Source organism: Neomonachus schauinslandi, chromosome 5, assembly GCF_002201575.2.
Source record: "Neomonachus schauinslandi chromosome 5, ASM220157v2, whole genome shotgun sequence".
Lineage (NCBI taxonomy): Eukaryota > Metazoa > Chordata > Mammalia > Carnivora > Phocidae > Neomonachus > Neomonachus schauinslandi.
Genome location: NC_058407.1, coordinates 48,346,517 through 48,365,037, shown reverse-complemented (window position 1 = coordinate 48,365,037; position 18,521 = coordinate 48,346,517). Strand labels below are relative to the sequence as shown.

Here is an 18,521-nt window from a genome sequence, read left to right as displayed (position 1 = left end):
TAAAAAAGAATCAATATTCAAATTCTAAGTAAGTATCTACCATGTAGAGAGAATTAGAGAATTAACGTATTGATTGATTACCCTGTTCGTTCAACAAATATTTACTGAATCCTGAAAATATGCTGTGTAAGTTAAGATGTTTCTAGATTCTTTGAAGGCACAGTCAACAGTTACTTCCTGATTGTTTTACAAAATAACAACCAGCTTTGCCTCTTCTGAGTATATAGATAGGATACTTTAGTCTTCCTTGTTCTTCTGTGTAGAAGGGGGAAAGGGGGGCTCCGAAGGCCTTGGAGCTTGCTGGGTATCAGGTTAGAAGCAGGTATCTGAGAGCAGACAAAGGAATGATTCACAGAATGGAATAATAGGAATGATTCCATGTACCGCAGGACTAGGAGAGGCTGCAATGTCACCAAGATTGAACAGTGCCTAGGGGGCTAAGACCAAACGTAACAGATAACTTTTATAAGATGCTGCTATTTTAATTGTGGAAGAAATTGCACATGACTTGGAAATTACAGGGAAAAAAAGAAGAAAAAAGAAATTGCTTAGCATTCAACAACTTATATGTATTTCTATTCCACATTTTGATGCATTTCCTTTCATCCGGTCTTTTTATCCATGTCTATTCCCCACCACTTAATGTCCCAGGTGGCACAAGTCTGAAGCATGACAAAATGTTACACTTTTTATATCTAACTTGTCAGAATGTGAGCCCCCAACCCTCACCCCCATAAGCTTAAGTCCAGGAACTAGCTGCCTCCAGGGGTCTCCTGGCAGGTTTTCCGGGCAAGTGTCCTGCAGTCCCAGGAACAGGCCAGCTCCCTCCCTGTCCAGTGTCTCCATGCTGGCTCCTATCTTGCCACTTCACTGTGTCTCAAAGCCCACCATCCTTGTGACATCACTGCTCTTCGGGGACACCAGTCCGTAGGGAATATATACTCAATCTAGCCCAGCTGAGGGGCTTCTGCACATTCCAGCCTTCAGTTGCTACTAGATGTGGTGACTCTATGGAGACCAGCTCACAGCCAGCGTCCTTCCTTCTGTGATAGGGACGACCTCAACCATTGGCCATCAGAACCCTCTAGACATTTCCACACCTTACAGTTTAGGTTCAACTTAACCCCATGTTCAGATCCAGAATTAGCTTCTTCCCAAGATGGCTGACAGTGGGAACATGTGTTCCTTTATGGAACATGACTTTCACATAAGGGTGTGGTCTGGCCCTGTGACCTTAACGAGATAATCATAGCCACCCAACAATGTACTTCCCAAGGCCTGGGCTAGTCTTTTTCTTATTTTCTCTTCTCTTCTCTTCTCCTTCCTTTTCTTCTTTTTCTCTCTCTCTTCCTTCCTTTCTTCCTCCCTCCTCTCTTTCTTTACTTCCCTCTTTTCTTTTTTTCCTTCCTACCTTTCCTTCTTTTTTGTCTCTTTCTTTTCCCCCTCTTTCTTTTTTCCTCCCTTACTCTTTCCTTTTTATAACTTCATTTATCTAAAATGGTATTAAAAATATCTTCCTGTCATAAAAGTACAATATGTTCCCATTGTAAAAAAATGAGAAGATTAAAAAAAAGAGAAAATCCAAATGAACAACAAAAAAGAAAACGAACAGACTCATCAACTTACCATTTCAGAGTTTTGCCAATCTAACACATTGGTATATCTTAAGAAGAAACTTAAAACTAAAGTGACCTCAAGTATAAGAGACTTAGGCTACCTTAGAAAGGAGAATGCTCCATTTGAATCAATAATAGACTAAGAGGGTGCACCTGGGTGGCTCAGTCGGTTAGGTGCCTGACACTTAGTTTCAATTCAGATCATGATCTCAGGGCCCTAAGATCGAGCCCTGCGTCTAGCTCCTCACTCAGCACAGAGTCTGCTTGAGAATCTCTCTCCTTCTCCTCTGCCCCTCCCCCCACTCACTCTCTTGCTCTCTCTCTTGAGCAAATAAACAATTCTTAAAAGAAGTAGACTAAGAAGGGAAATTCTAATAAAAATCTGGAGAAAATATGAGGGCTAAATTAAGCTATGATTGATAATAACTTATTATCAATTAGTATTATCCAGTAAGTCCCAAAGTGTAGCTGAGATTTATTTATGTAAAAGTTTATTTGTAAAAATAATTTCTTTTGCTGCTTTATTAAAGGAATTTTAAATTTTAAAAAGTTATTTATCACTATGTTAGACTACCAAAACTATCACCAGAAAATGATCTAAAAGAAGAGAAAGAATTTGAACTTGAACCCCTAAGCTATCAGTAGCATCTTACCCACACTTGGGAAATGTGGACCTCTGCCAGGACTTTTCAGCTATTACCATTTCTTTTTCCTTTCTTTTATGAGCTAGCAAAAATAACACCAAATGGGGAATCAAAACATCTAGAATCTAGCCCTATCTTTCTTACTACCTGGCATCTGTTTCCTTGACGTCAAATGGGGATGGGAAAATCTGTCTTAGACAATTTTGTAAGGACAAAATGAGATATTTGATATGCAATAATTCCAAAATGCTAGAGCAATTGTATAAAATATGATACTTTTAAGAAAAATATACCTTTTAAGGGCTTATTTTTAAAAAAAAAAAACAACACAGTTGTTGCATTCATTACAAATCTTTTTTGGGGAAAATGACACCTAAAGGAAAGAATCACTTTGCACCACTTTTTTTTTTCTTATATTTTAAAATGTTGGCATCTAGATGCTTGAGACTGAAGATATGTGAGTGATAAGCTCTGTCTTTCCCATATGCATCTTTAATTCCAGCCTTCTAATTTTAAGCTAACACCATTAGCTTAGTTTTAGCTATCGTGTTTTTAAAAATGTACAAAACTCTCTTTTGTAAATATCTTAGACAGAACGCCACACTCACACCTCCATCACTGTCACCAATTAATCTTAGACATGATTCTCAAGACTTCAGTTACAAAACTTCACGCAAAACAAGCAAACAAACAAACAAAAATTGCTTCATGCCATTTGAAATGAAATAGATTTAGTGTTTTCTAAACTTTGCAGGGCACTTGACTAAAGAGCTGATGGCTTCCTCATATCAGGCAGTGGTATATTCAACATTTAGGTGAGCACACGTGACCAAATCCTTTGCAGCTCTACTAAATTTTGGACGATGGTAATTCTCTCGTGCAACGTGCAGGACACACATACTACCAACTGGCAAAGGAACAAGCGTTTAGCAGCTTCACAAATGCCCTTTCTGCCGCTGCCCCAGCTCTGGGGCCAGCGCGTCAGCAGGCGTAAAGCTGGAGGCACCTGGCGTGGGAGTGGGCGTGGGCACCTCAGACCGCCAACCCGCTGCAAGCATCTCCAACCGTTTTCTTCCTCCTTCACTGTGTTCACGCCTCAGAGCTCACCACCAGGTTAAAACAACCTCCACCTAGTGCCTTCCCATGACGGATTCTAAAGTTAGGCGGCACGATGGTGGATATGGTCCAATTTAAAGGATGCCCCAAAGCCTTTGTTTTCTCCTTTCCTTTCTGTCTCTCAGTTTCTCTCTCTTTCTTTTACACGCACACATGTACACATACATATACGCACATGTGCACACAAGTGAACCATACACAGAGACACATGTGCGTAACACAGAACCCAGGGTGCCTGCTTCGATTTGCTGCTCTCATTAGCCAACTCTCTCCTTAGAAACCTAGTTGTTCACAGAAAGGAATACAAACTAAATGAGGCCCCTCTGCCTTCCATGGAAAAAATCATGAAGTCCCAAATAAGAGTCGATTTCTGGAAACGAGAACACCAAGAGCTATGAGCTGCTGTCAAATGCATTTCAGCGGAGCTTCCAGAAAACAAGACAGTTGATAACAATTTGTTTATCAAAACCAAGGTAAAATGTAAGCCATGAACTTGAAGCAACAGCAGAACAAGTCCGACGGAAAAACATTGCTCACCTCCCTCCTTCCTCCACACACTCGTCTTGCTTTCTGAGTAAAATTTTATTACCATGGGGACTGTGCTAAGAATATATGAGAGAAAGCAAAAGACGGCTGTCACAGGGGGGTAAATTATCTGGCAGATCTGCATGGAAATGTTGCTTATGAAAGTGTGGTTGAAGTTGTGCCTGACTAGACAATATGCAATGAAGATTTTTGAGGTTTTCACTTCATTTATTAGCTGCAAGTCTGAATTCATATGAAAGTAATTTGCTCTCTAAACTCCTGTTTCCATATTAATTTCAGCTGAGAAAACTCAGCAGCTACTATATGTAAAAATCTGCTGAGATGCTGGAAGAATCTCTTGTGAGTCTTCCTTGCCCCCATGTCTATCTCACTGCTTGCCTCCCAGACATTCATAAGCTGCTTGCTGTGTGTGTCAGAAGCTGTGTCAGATACTTTGGGGTCATCAGTCAGACACATCGGAGCTGAGCAGATACACAAATAAACGTGATATCAAGTAGAAAGCAATATGAGCCCTCAGGAAGGCAGAGAGATGGGGCTACAGGAATTCATAGGGGGCACCCCTGAGTAAAGCTCTCATGAAAGCCTTTATGGAAGAGGTAGGCTGAGTCCTGAGAGTGATAGGGTCCTGCATTCCACTCAGAGGGGAGAGAATGAGTAAAGCAACCACCATGGTACATGTGTCTATGCAAAAGCAATTCTGTCTAGCTAAAGCAAGTGCTATATGGAAGATTGTCAAGGAATAAGAGTGTGAGATTATAGTCTGGAGACAGATGTGAAGGACCTTGAGAGAGATGTAAGGGTATGGACTTTATTCTGAGGGCAATGGAGACCAATGAGGGTCCAGAAGCCCAGGGAAGTGCTGGGCCTTAAGAGTTTATGTTAACAACGATGTTGACATGGAGGAGAGATCCTTCCAAGGCCATTACAAGAATCCATACGAGAGGGATGACGGCCTCACTGAGGAGGAGTGGGGGGAGAGAAACAGAGCAAGAGATAGAAGAAACAGATCAATGCTGACTGATGCATTTCTTTGGCCTGATGTTCCATGACTCAGAAGCCCACAGCTGAAGAGGCCAACATGAAAGATTTTCTCCATGCATCTTGGTCTTCTCCAGCATATTACAAATAGCAGCAGTGATGTGGGTAACTGAGGATGATTGGCAGCACCTGGGACTTTTCCTTTTGTTCCAAGCAAGCTGCTTGTAAATATGCCTGGAGGAGGTGAGGATGAGCAAAGCAAAAGAGTAGTTCTACTCTCCCAACAAAAAGGGTAAGGACTGACAGAAAATATGGTGAAGTTGTTTTGAAAGAAAAAAATTATATGGAGTGCCATATCTCACAAATGTTTAGACAATGGACATGTTCAGAATATTTGTGTCTTTCAGAAATAATGCTCAAATTAATTTCACCAGAGGGAATAAGGCTCCTTTTCATGGCTTCTTAACCATACCAGCAAAGTATCAGTAGTGCAAGGGGGGCCTGGAGCCTGGGACACTTTGAGAGCCAGACACAGGTCTGGGAAATTAAGTTGTGTTAAAGCAACTAAGTCATGATATAGATGCTCCTTTGAAGCATCATCCGAATGTGCCACGAATATAGAATATACACTCTCAAGAGAGCTTTTGTGGCATCTAAACTCGTTCTCAACTGTACTGGAGAAAAAAAAAAAAGCAGACACTATGCTAGATGAAGGATCTTGGTATCTCTTCGGTGGTAGGAATGACCAAGGAAAGGGAACTCACCTTTCGGAGATGCCGTCGGCCTGATGCACAGAGCAAGGCAGTTTTTTGTTTGGCAACCCTGGGCAGATCAGTCACCATGTGAAATTCAAACCAAACAACCTGGAGAAAGATTCATGAGGTGTCAAAGCAGATGTTTAATTTCCACAGAAATTACAAGAGGGGAATATTTTGAAATCCTGTTTCACAGCCATAATTCACACTCTTTGTACTTGTATGTTCCCACAGGTTTTCGGTCACATGAAGCAAATATGGAATTTAATGAGCTCTACACACAGAAGGAGACAAGAGCAGCCCCCCAAGGTGTCAGCTTTTAAATGATGTAGTGCATCTAGGGAGTAAATTGATAACAGTCTAGAACCCCTTTGGCATTATGTAGCCTGTGGACATTAAAGAGGTCACAATAGTGTGACTTTTTATATTACTATTTACGTATGCATGCATGAATGCCCACTGTGTGCTTGGAATTTATGTACGTAATCACATTTAATCCCCACAGCCACCCTGTGGGGAAGAAGTATTACCCCTATCTTGCAATGAGAAACGTGAGAAGCACATGAGTGAAGTGCAAAAGTCAGAGCTGGGATTTGTGCCTCCAATTACTTGCCCTCAAGGAGCAATCAGCTTTGCAGACACTCCCATCTCCTGCTCTTCCCAGACACTGTATTCTCTTCCTACTTTCCTGGTTGATCCCCCTGTAGTTCTTTTTCTTTAGTTGTCTTTTAAACGCAGGTTGTTATGGGTTGAATTGTATCTTCCTCCAAAATTCTCTGTTGAATGTCTAACCCTCAGTACCTCAGAATGTGGCCTTACTTGGAGATCGGGCCTTTACAGAGATAAGCAAGTTAAAGTGAGGGCATAATGTAGGCCCTAATTCAATAGGACTGAATTTGGTGTCATAGAAGAAATGTGAACACAGACACACACAGGGAGAGCGTCAACGTGACATAAAGATGAAGGCAGAGATCCGGGTGACGCTTCTACAAGCCAAGGAAATCGCCGCAGACGCAAGGAGAGAGGCCTGGAACAGACTGTCACTCGTGAGCCTCAGAAGTAACCAACTCTGTTGATACCTTGCTCCTGGACCTCTGGCCTCCAGAGGAGTGAGATAATAAATTTCTGGTGAGCCACCTAGTTCGTGGTACTTTGTCCCAGCAGGCCTAGTGAACTAATACACTGGTGTTCTTCATTAAAAGGCCTCTCATGGCAAAAACAACTGCCTACCCCCTCAGGACCACTTCAGTCCTTCCTCTCATATGCCCCCCTGACACACCCCACCAAGTAACTAACTCCTTTAGTTTCCTGGACAGCTCATACCATGCTATGCCTTTTTCCTTAGTTATGTTATTCCCCCCTTTCTGGAACACTCTATCCCTGTTCCAGCTCAATTATCACCTCCTACAGGAAGCCTTCCTTCACTTCCTTTTATGCCCATGGACCAAGAAGAGTTAATCATGCTTTCCTGCATGCTCTAGCTGTTTCTTGTACCTGCTCCTATGGTTGTACTTACACCACAGTGTAGCCTCGGTGTTATGTGCTTACCTGTCTGTGTCCCTTACTGGGATGCCAGCCCCTAGAAGGCAAGTGCCCAGCTTATTCCTCTCTATATCGCAGTACTAAGATGGTGTCAGCTGCTGGTCCTCTTTAGAAGCCTTAAAAAGGTTTCTCCAACTGCAATCTAAGGGACTTTAAATGAACACAGTGTGAGGAGAGACAGAATGGTACCCTGATTACACATGTGGACACAGCTAGTGAGAGAATATGTCCTTCCAGTGGGGATGGAGGTGGAAAAGAAGCATCTGTATGAAAGCATGAAAAGGAGAAACAAGAAGTGGTGGGACTGATCTAAGAACTCTCAAATAGGGAATCTTTATCAGGCTTGAAATCTTTGTAGTCACATTAGGAAAGTGATCTTAAGAGATGGATGCTTCCGAATACCCTAGCTCTTTGCCATTAAACCTTGTTTCATCTCATCGCTCTTGATCTGCTTTCATGCTTACCAAACGATATTCTCATTCCTCTCTGACCCCCATACAGATGAAGAATGTGTACTGTATGAACTCCATGTGTTTCTAGTCACTTGTGGCGAGCAGGTAAAGTGACTTTGGATTAAGTTTGGCTCTCGGGGAGTCTGACAGGGAGAGAAGGCCCGCATCACACCAATGGGAGCCTTCCTGGTCTGTCTGACAGATACACTTGTCAATTTGAATGAATAAACTGGCATTCTGCAAGCTACCCCAGTCCCTCTTGGGTTTTGGGTAGTGTGAGCTAGGGAGTCTAATCAATCTTCGTTTGTATTTATTAGGTAAATAATAACATTCTCTGCTGAAACAGAAACACCTTACACACTGATGATTTAACAAGAAAAGTGTCACTTCTCACTCATGGCCTCCTGTTGGCTGCAAGTAGGGGTGGGTGAGAACTCTCCCCCACACAGTCACTTAGACCTAGCTCTGAGGACACACTGAGGTGTGTCTTCCTTATTAAGCTTGCAATTGTGGAAAGAAAGCAATTTTGCTTTTATGAGGAGGATAAAAGGAACCTGAAAGACATACACGGGGCTAGACTGAAATGATTTGAGTATCATGACGTATAAGAGAGAAAGTGAAAAACACATTTTAAAATATTTTTAAATGTAATAAACATTTATTAAATATCAAACACTATTCTAAGAGCTTTTCAAATATGAATTCATTTCATCCTATGACAAGTTGAGTATCCTGAAGTGGGTACTATTATCATTCCCATTTTAAGCTGAGGCATAGAGCAGATAAACAACTTGCCCCAAGGGCACAGAGCTTAAGCTCAAACTGAGACAGGTTGGCTCTGGAATACATATCTCTTTCTCTCTCTCTCTCTTATTTATTTATTTATTTATTTATTTATTTATTTATTTATTTGACAGAGAGAGACACAGCAAGAGAGGGAACACAAGCATGGGGAGTGGGAGAGGGAGAAGCAGGCTTCCCACTGAGCGGGGAGCCCGATGTGAGGCCGGACCCCAGGACCCTGGGATCATGACCTGAGCCGAAGGCAGACGCTTAATGACTGAGCTACCCAGGTGCCCCTCTCTCTCCCTTTTTTTAAAGATCTTATTTTTAGGTAATCTGTACACCCAATGTGGGGTTCGAACTTATAGCCCCAAGGTCAAGAGTCCTGTGCTCTACCAACTGAGCCAGCTAGGCACCCCTAGAATAATCTTAATATTCTTATTCTTAGCATATTCTTAATCACTATGCTAAGCTGTCTATCACATTCATTTTATATTTTCAAAACATTAGTTCTGGTTGACCTTGTACCCAAAAGGACATTTAACTGCATGTCACATTTTTCCAAATGCAATAAATCCAAGATATCAAGTGAAGACTCCCTTGCCCGTTTGCATTTTTTTCTTAAAGAGGAGAGAAGGGAGAATTCCCACCAGTGAGGCAGGAATGGCACAAATCCCACAGCCCATCTCTGCCACAGGTCTTTGAGCAACCCTTACTGCTAGGTTCTTCATAGTCCCAAGCATTAAATTATTGCTCTGCTAAAACATCATTAGGCCTAACCTCCTCACCAAGAATGTGGACTATGGTCATAGTGCCAGGTTACTGGGCCTTTCCTGAAAACCTTTAGTTTTTGGTTGGTACGTGCTCCTTAGACATGAAAGCTGATGATTAGCTGATTCCATTAGCCTTTTCCAAAAATCGATGTTTGTGGAACTATCTAGGCCCATAGCAAAGACTTCTTGGATGAAATAAACTCAGGAAACTATTTTCTTTTTCCTTTGAAATTTCACAATATGCATCATCTTACTAAAGGCTCCAGAAACAAAAAAAGAAACCTGATTATTTTTACATAAAGTGCTGTTCTCCAAATTAAGATTTGATCAAGAAACCCTTAAGTTTTTACTATGCATATTATCATACCACAGAACTAGTGTCCCATTGAGTGTTGAGAAATCTTGCTATTAATTTCCCAAAAGAGACTCTCTTCGATGTTGAGAATTTCTCCATGGCCCTTGAAAAGAAGTCACCTTCTCATTGTATAGACCCAGAGACACAATTTGTACTTGTTTGGGGGTTTGTTAGGCAGATAATGACCCAGCCCAGAGAAGAAAATGAGGAAACTGTGCATGAATATTGGATGTCTTATGTGATCAACACGCAGAGAAGACATGGAAGCTTCTCCCTACCTTTCCAGCATTCAGAACTCCTACCACTCAAGAATTCAAGTCCAGTTGGGGGAAGTAATAGAAGATATTTACATAAAGACCCTTGCTTACAACATTTACCATTTACAGGGCCCCTCTTTCCTCCAGGTAATTTGTTACTACTGTTACTAATGAAGATGTTACAAAGGATAGAACACTTGGCTGCCACTTCTCACCACAGAGCTGCGCAGTATCAAACAAAACGAAAGACTTCTGAAACCGACAGCTGGAGAAAACCCTGTCACCACAGTCACAATGTCAAGTGTGGTGTGACACCTCTGTGTGTGTTTCCTCTGTACCTAAGAACTCCTTTGCCAGTGTGGGTCAAATTAATGAAAGAAAACCGAGTTTTGGCGGCACAGAGGATTAGCTGTACTGTTGAGAAAACTGTAGAGATATTTGGCCTGGGATTGTGATTAGAAAAAATTTTCCCCCAAGGACTCTGCACAAAGTATTTTTCAATGAAGCGTTGAAATAGAGTTACTTTTCCTCACATTGGTCATGGAAGAGAATTAGGATGTTAACTGTTGATCCAATTTATACTGCCATTTGATCCCATAAGAGCTATATAGGACTCAGTTACTCATGGAAAATGCCTTCTGCCAGAGCAAACACTCCCCAGGCCAAAGTCACAGGATTCTGATTTTACATGCTCTGCTCTGCCTCCGTTCATTTTGCCTCTTGGAGTGTCATGAATTCCCAGAGCAAGGAGGTCATCTACCATGCAGTCTAATCTCTTGCCATGAGAATTAGTATTTAAGCGATTTAGGTTTGGGCAAGAACTTTCCTCATGAAGATCTTCCCGAGTGCAGTCAAACCAGTGCCTTGTATCCTTTTCCCTTCTTGTCCTATTCGTTCATACCTTGGAACAAAACTGAAAGCTTAACCCTGGGCAGAGGAAGATCGATACCTAATGGTATTTGTTGTATCTCCAATCGTGGAAAGGGCTATGTGTGCATGTGCACATGTTTATTTGGTTCTTGTATCTAACAAACATCCTTCTTTGTGAAATGCCTTGTGGACTATTGATATTTGGATGTCATCTCAGATTTAAAATTTCTACAGGGCAGGATAGATGCCGTTAGGTCTAACAGGCACTGGATCATGTTTCCCTGTGTTCTCTAGAACATTCGTAGTCATGGATGCTAAAGTTTTATGATGAAAGGGCTCATTTTCAAGTAAGTTTGAGGAACATTGTATCTTCAGCCCTTTTAAAGAGGCATAGAATTCTTTAATGCTGAAAACACTTGTCATACCTATCATGAAGAATCATGTTTAACTTTGACTCAGTGTGTCTCTAATTTATTTGTCTATGGAATTCAACATTCTTGTAAAAATCCACAGGCCAGGCAAGACTTGCCAACAGTCAAAATCTTTGAGAAAGAGACACACAACTGGGTAGCTGGGTGGTCTCCCTTCTTCCAGTTTCCTTGCCCATATTCTCTCCTCTACGCCATCACCAGCAGGATCTTTCTAACGCATCCCTGTTCTCACTCCTCCACTAATTAAGGTACGGGTTCATTGCTCCGATGGAGATACCAAATGGCAGTGGCTCGAACAAAACAGAAATTTATTTTTCTTCCACATAACAGTCTGTACATTAGCAGTCTGGGATTAGAATGGTTTCTCCAAAAAGCTAGAGACCCAGGTTCCTTCTATCTTATTCCTCTACTACATGCAGGGTGTTTTCCCATCCATGTGGCCCAAGATGTCTCATCTCTATGTCTACATTCCAGTCAATAGGAAGGAGAGAGGGCCAGGGGAGGGAATTCTCCCTTTCAAGAACATCATCTGAAAGTTGCACTTATAACTTCTGCTCATATCCCATTGACCAGAACTTGATTGCTTGATCATACCTATGTACAAGGGAGGCTGGAATATGTAGTTTTCCTTAATCTGGTGACAACTGGTACACTACGAAGTTTCTATGGTATAAGAGAAAGAAAAAATAGCCAACAGTCTCTGCCACTTATATGACATCGAATTTGAGCCTTACAATGATTTTTTGAAGTAAGGATTTTCATCCCAAACTTACAAATGAGAAAATTAAAACTCAGAAAGCATAAATAGTGTTGTAGGAAAGATGAAAAGGCTAAAAAAAATAAATAATTTACATATTGCCACCATGTCAAGAACTACTAATTTTACCCATTTCCAAACTAACAAGGTAGCTTGTCACAGTGACATGGATTCTTGCAGAAGAGACAAGACTCTAAAGTCAAAGACAAAGGGCTTTATGACTCATGGCACAGCAGACAGCATAAACTTCATGTTCCTTTGGTTCTTCTTGGCCTCTAAATCCTAGAGAGCAACATGGAACAGTCCACGTAGATGCTGCACACACAGTGGGTCTGCATCACAATCGAGGAGACTCCAGTTCAGGAAACACCAATCTTTTAAAGAGGCAGCAAGGAAACCTGCCCAACCGTTGCCTTGGAAGGAAACATTTTCTTTAATATCCTAGTAAGGAACAAATCTCTCTACCCTGGAGGGAGAAAACATCTCTAACCTCCGAGGTGTTTGCTAGCTATGCAAACATCCTTGAAAGACAGTTCAAGGTTCAATCAAAGGCTCAACATCACTCATCATCAGGGAAATGCAAATCCAAATACAATAAGATATTACCCCACACCTGTCAGAATGGCTAAAATCAAAACCACAAAAAACAAGTTTTCGCGAGGATGTGGAGAAAAAAGGAACCCTTGTGCACCACTGGCGGGGATGCAAACTGGTGCAGCTACTGTGGAAAACAGTATGGAGTTTCCTCAAAAAATTAAAAATAGAACTATCCTAGATCCAGACACTACTGGGTATTTACCCAAATACAAAAACACTAATTCAAAGGGATACAGGCACCCCTATGTTTACCGCAGCATTATTTACAATAACCAAACTGTGGAAGCAGCCCAAGTATCCACTGATAGATGAGAGGATAAAGAAGATTATATATAATGGAATATTATTTAGCTGTAAAAAAGAATGAAATGGATAAAGAAGATGTGCTATACATACATATATAATGGAATATTATTTAACTGTAAAAAAGAATGAAATCTTGCCATTTGCAACAACATAAATAGAGCTAGACAGAATAATGCTAAGCAAAATAAGTCACTCAGAGAAAGACAAATACCATATGATTTCACTCATATGTGGAATTAAGAAAAAAAACAAATGAGCAAAGGGAAAAAAAGGAGAGAGAAAAACCAAGAAACAGACTCTTAACTATAGGAAACAAACTAATGGTTACCAGATGGGAGATGGGTGAGAGGATGGGGGAAATAGGTGATGGGGATTAAAGAGTATAATTATCATGATGAAAAATAATAATAATAAAGCAAAGGTCTCTCTGTTGACAAAGCATGTAGAAAATGAGAGACCCATGGAGAATTTTCTCCCAACTCACAGCTAGCCTTGCTATTTCAATTACAGTAAAGGCACTTCGTCAACAAGTCCCCCCATGGAATACTGACCATGACTCCATCATGGCAATTCTCACTTTTTATTATAGCTGTTCATACCTCTGGCTCTCCACACCAGAATGTCAAGTCCTTGAAAGCAGGTGCCATGCTTTTACTTTTATATCCCTAGCACCAACACACTGTTTGAAATACAGAGCATGTTTAATAACTATTTTGAATGAAGTTTTATGACTACGGTATATTAGGATGAGGTTTACTTAAGAGATAGAACAAATCAGCAAACATATGTTATTGAATTCAGTTAAAGTTCCTTTTGCATAGATCTCAGAATAGATAGCTAATTTTCATGACTCAGACCTCAAACCACTCGGCTGACCACTCTATTGAAAATATCACTCTAGATAAGTCTTCACAGCATTTATCAATATCTGATATTCTCCTGCTTGTTTCTTTACCTGTTTATTGTCTGGCTCTTTCTCCTGGGATATAAACACTAGGATTGCAGGCACTGACCTATCTAGTTCATTACTGTACCCTTACAAAGCTAAAACACTGTTGGGCCTATAATAGGAGTTTCATAAATATTTTTGAATGAGTAAAGGAATGAGTAAATTCATCAAACATTTACTAGGTTCATACCACTTGCTAGGAATGAAATGCTTTACAGGGTCTTAGTGACCGACGAGGAATGTTGTTACTTTAGGTGGCTGAAATAATTCTATACTAGAGTTAAGTGGCAGCATCGCTTTTGTTGGGGCAATGAGCTTTCAATCCTCACTACAGGCCTTCCACGGTCAGCTTGGCCTGAGCCACACACATTGCCCTTCCCCAGTCTTGCTGGCTACTGTGTCCTATGCCAGCAGGACACCTTCTGGCTCCTCCCAGGGCATCTTCTGCCTCTTAGGGTGGCCATCCTTCTTAGCAGGCACTCTCAGCCCTAGTCAAGTAGTCTCAGAGACCTTCCTGATACTTCTGTGAGTCCCACAGATCCAAGGAAATTGGGTTCTTGCCGTGGGGATTAGCCTCTCAGTGATGTCCTGGAGCAATCTTGCCCATACATTTTTCCCAGGGATCCTTTGAGAAACCCTGTTGAGTGTTCCAGCACCCTTCTCCTGAAACAAAGTGGCCGATTTGTTTCATAAGGATGTATCGATACTCATTTTGTTCATTACTCACGACTTCCAAAAATGATATGAAGCAAAAAAATGTCAATAATGAACCACAAAAATAGTAAAAACCCTTGGTGAGGGAAAGATCATTATAATTTGTTTAAATACTGACAAATATTGATATCAATGGTGAACGTGGTGGAGATGGGGCATGAGGGCAATGACCAGAGGGAAATTACAGGTATATTTAATTTTTCAAGCCGCCATTGATTCTAAATGAATTATGATAGTAGAGCTTTGTATAGAAAATTAGATTAAAGGCCTCATGATAATAATAAACATCAAGCATTTCCCCACTTTTATAGAAGAAGAAATTACCTCAGAGTCGTCAAATAATGTACCGGGAGTTGTAGCAGAAACAAACGATAGAGCTCGGGTTCTCTGACTTGGTGTCGGTGGAATTGGCTGCCTCCGAGATTACTGAAGCGCGGACAAGGGGCAGACTGGAAGTGCTGGGAGCAGTCAGTGTGAAGCCACGTCCAAGTGGAGGCACGAGGAAGAACACAGAGCCTGGCTGGTGGGGCATTTTTGGTGTATTTTAATAACAAATACAACAAGGTTGTACTCGAAACTGAATATACCCCAAACTGTCTCAATGTATGCTAATTTAATTTTTTTAAATAGAAAACAGTTCGGGCCCATTTTATTTTAAAACTGTGCCAGTGGTAAGAATCACCCAAATTTCAGTCACGGACAATTCGCATCAGAGAATGAGTGCGGCCGGAAAAAAATCTCCAGGAAAAGATTCTTGCAACTCAGAAATACATTTCCTCCGAAAGTTATCAGGAACTAGAATTAAAGGGGAGAATTTTTTTTAAAGAAATAGAACCTGAGTAAAACCCTGAGTTAAATGACTTTTTAACAAAATTCAATGGACTCACTTTGCGCTCCTGTTTGCCTATGTAATGAATCGAGTGTTACTGATGACAACCTACAGGTGAAGAGTTCTCAGCGGTGGGCTTTACTACAGCACATTAATTAAAATTAATTTGCCATCATTCCCTACAGTTACTCTTTAGTCTTTTCCTGAAGATCTTCAAACACACACACACATGCAAACACCCACATATAAACCTTACACACTCCCCTGCCAGGGAAGAAGTGTAAAAAACATTTTACCCCCTATCCCATCACTGAGAAGAGGACTGATACCTGGTTTTGCGGGTAGGAGGGCTCAAAGATGAGAAGGAGAAGGGGCACGCAATGGAAAATGAGTGCTCAAGGCCCATGCAAAATAATGTCTACAGTTTTCAGATATTTGGTCCCTCTCTGGGTTTTTCATTTGGGTGTTTTAAACTATATAAAAAATACATGACTCAAAACTCAATATCCAAAGAGAGATACTAGTTCAATTTAAATAGAGCTTCAAAAATAGAGGCTCCTTTGCTGCTTCTATTTCTGATGCAATGTTGAGATTTGCATTCTCTTTTCCCTTTTAATGGCAGTCTTGCCATCAAAAAGTCAGAGTCCACTCTAGCATTGTTACTAGATGTATTCTGATAATGCCTTTTACAAACCAGCCAAAGCACAGAATGTGTGTGTATTGGGGGGCGGGAGGGATTATCTTGTTTCAGCAAGAACCATCCTTCACCTGGTATGAAGTGACAATGCTGGCTTCTGCTTCATAAGCAAGGAAAGTTATGATAGTTGGGCTGTGTGTACAGAGTTAGACTTGATTATTCTCATCTGCCAAGCGAAGAAATTACCCCAAGCTTAATTTGGCCCAAATGATAGGACCTTGCTTAAAATCATGAAGAAAATAGTTATAAATTTATTTTCTAATTATCAGAAAATATCTGAGAAGGAGAAATGACTCCAGAGACATAAGTAGCCTAATGGAATAATTAAAATTATAATTAAATAAAACTAAGTCATCCCAAGCCTACTTAGCTCTATAATTCCCTCCAGGGTTATTGTGGCATTTGAGGGAGAAGGGAAGAAGAAATCACTTTTCAGGATTTTCCAGTGTGAGGGAGCCTTCCAGACTTTCAGAGCCCGAGAAAAGGCCAAGAAGAAATAAATCCCAGGGTAGATGAGGCTGACATTACATCCCTCTCTAGTCAGTCCTACTTTATCACCGTTAGCCATGTGTCCAAGAAAATTGACCTTATACTCTTCACCTTCAATTTCCTCATGTCCCAAACTTCTAGGACAATGACAACATGCATCACAGGGATGTTATAAAGATTAAATAATACCATGTATAATAAATACTATCGGTATATGGGGTATTTAGCTTCACTATTAATATGAGTAACACATCAAATGGGGAAGTAAAGAATATTCCAGAACAGCTGAAGAAGATGATTATAGTAAATACATTAAGTTGAGTGTTAACAGCAGAAGAGTTTCTGTAGAGAGTTGGAAGTTAAAATTGGAGAAGCTTCCATGTACACTGGGAAGAAAGAGAGGAGGCGAGGCCTCCAGCAGCTTCTTCTCTCTTCTGTTAAGTGCAGACGCTAGAAGAAAGACAGAAGTCTAGCGAGGAAAGGGGTTTCTGTTCCACGGGCCACATAACCCACTCTCCTGGCTTAGAAAGTGACCCAATGTCTCTGCCTGCATATCTTTTTGTTATTGCTTAAAAATCAATAGCGACCACACTGACTAGGATGGCTATAATCACAATGAGAGACAAAACCAAATGTGGGCAAAGATGCAGAGAAACCGGAGACCCTCACGCAGTGCTGTGGGGGTGTAAAGGTACAGCTTCTCTGCAAAAACAGTTTGAGAATTCCTCACAAAGTTAAGCACAGAGTTACCATATGACTCAGTAATTCTGCTCCCAGGTATAGGCTCAAGAGAATCGAAAATGATGTCCACACAAAAACTTGTACATAAATGTTCACAAAGGCATTATTCATAACAGCCCCAAAGTGGAAACAACCCAAAGGTCCATCAACTAATGAATGGATAAACAGAGTGTGGTATATCCCCATCCAATGGTATATTATTCAGCCATAAAAAGAAATGAAGTATTCACTTTGAAAATAGCATGCTAAGTGAAAGAAACCAGACACAAAAGGCCACATATTGTATGATTCAGTTTACAAGAAATGTTCAGAATAGGCAGACCCACAGAGACATAAAGTAGATCAGTGGTTGCTGGGGGGCTGGAGGAGAAGGGGGGTAAGGGGATCAGCTGCTAATGAGGATGGGGTTTCTTTTTGAAGTTGATAACAATGTTCTGGAATTAGATAGTGGTTATAGCTGCACAACTTTGTAACTGTTAAAAACCAAGCTGTATACTTAAAAGGGTGAATTTATGACATGGGATTTAGATTTCAATAAGTTATCTGAAAGAAAAATCTACTGCTGATTTAACACATTATACTTCATTACACTGAAAGTAAATGGGAGTGACGTTTTACAAAGGCTTTAGTGAGCCTGCATGAGTCACGTAACTCCTTTCTGCTTCTGCATTTTCCTCCCCTGGAGGAAGAAAGAAACAACACCTGCCACCCACGCTTGTGATAAGACCAGAGTATTTTTTTGAAAAGCCTGTGTTTTCCAGCAAAAGGTGACATACAAACACAAGGCAATGAATACAGGCAACACCGAACACTGGGTAGCTTTAAATAGAGTCACAATGTGGGAGCGGAATCTCAAACATATGGGCAGGTATTCATTTCTCACAGCCAGGGAGTGGCCCCTGTGATGCACCTTGGCTTTAAGGGGATCACTGTTGAGGGCAAAGCCTGAGACACCCACTCCCCCCTCCCCGGCACACATGCATACACACACACACACACACACACATGAGTGCATGCACATATGTATGCGTGCACACACATACATGCATGCGCACACGCATACACACATGCACACACATGCATGCACATGTGCACACACATGAACTGCTCTGAGATTTAAGCTCTAAGTTATTACTCTAGTCATCATGGCATCCTGAATATTCAATTCTGTTTTCAAAATATAGACAATCTTGACAAAATTCTCAACTCTGATGACTCTTCTAGAAAATAACACAGAACATTTTTCAACTGGCTGGGAAGGAAAATGATGCTTATGAGGTGTTGTTCAAATCACTTTTGGTGCAATGAAAAGGTTCTTAATCCT

The 18,521-nt window shown here is 40.9% G+C and overlaps 1 protein-coding gene across 1 annotated transcript in view; it reads left to right on the top strand.

Moving 5' to 3' along the window:
- Positions 1–3,123: 3,123 nt before the first annotated feature.
- Positions 3,124–18,521, top strand: part of LOC110570507 (40S ribosomal protein SA-like) — an 88,456-nt gene continuing 73,058 nt past the window's right edge. The window contains exon 1 of the mRNA XM_044914878.1: positions 3,124–3,373. Within this exon, the coding sequence (XP_044770813.1) occupies positions 3,124–3,373 (250 nt within the window). The remainder of the gene's footprint in view (positions 3,374–18,521) is intronic.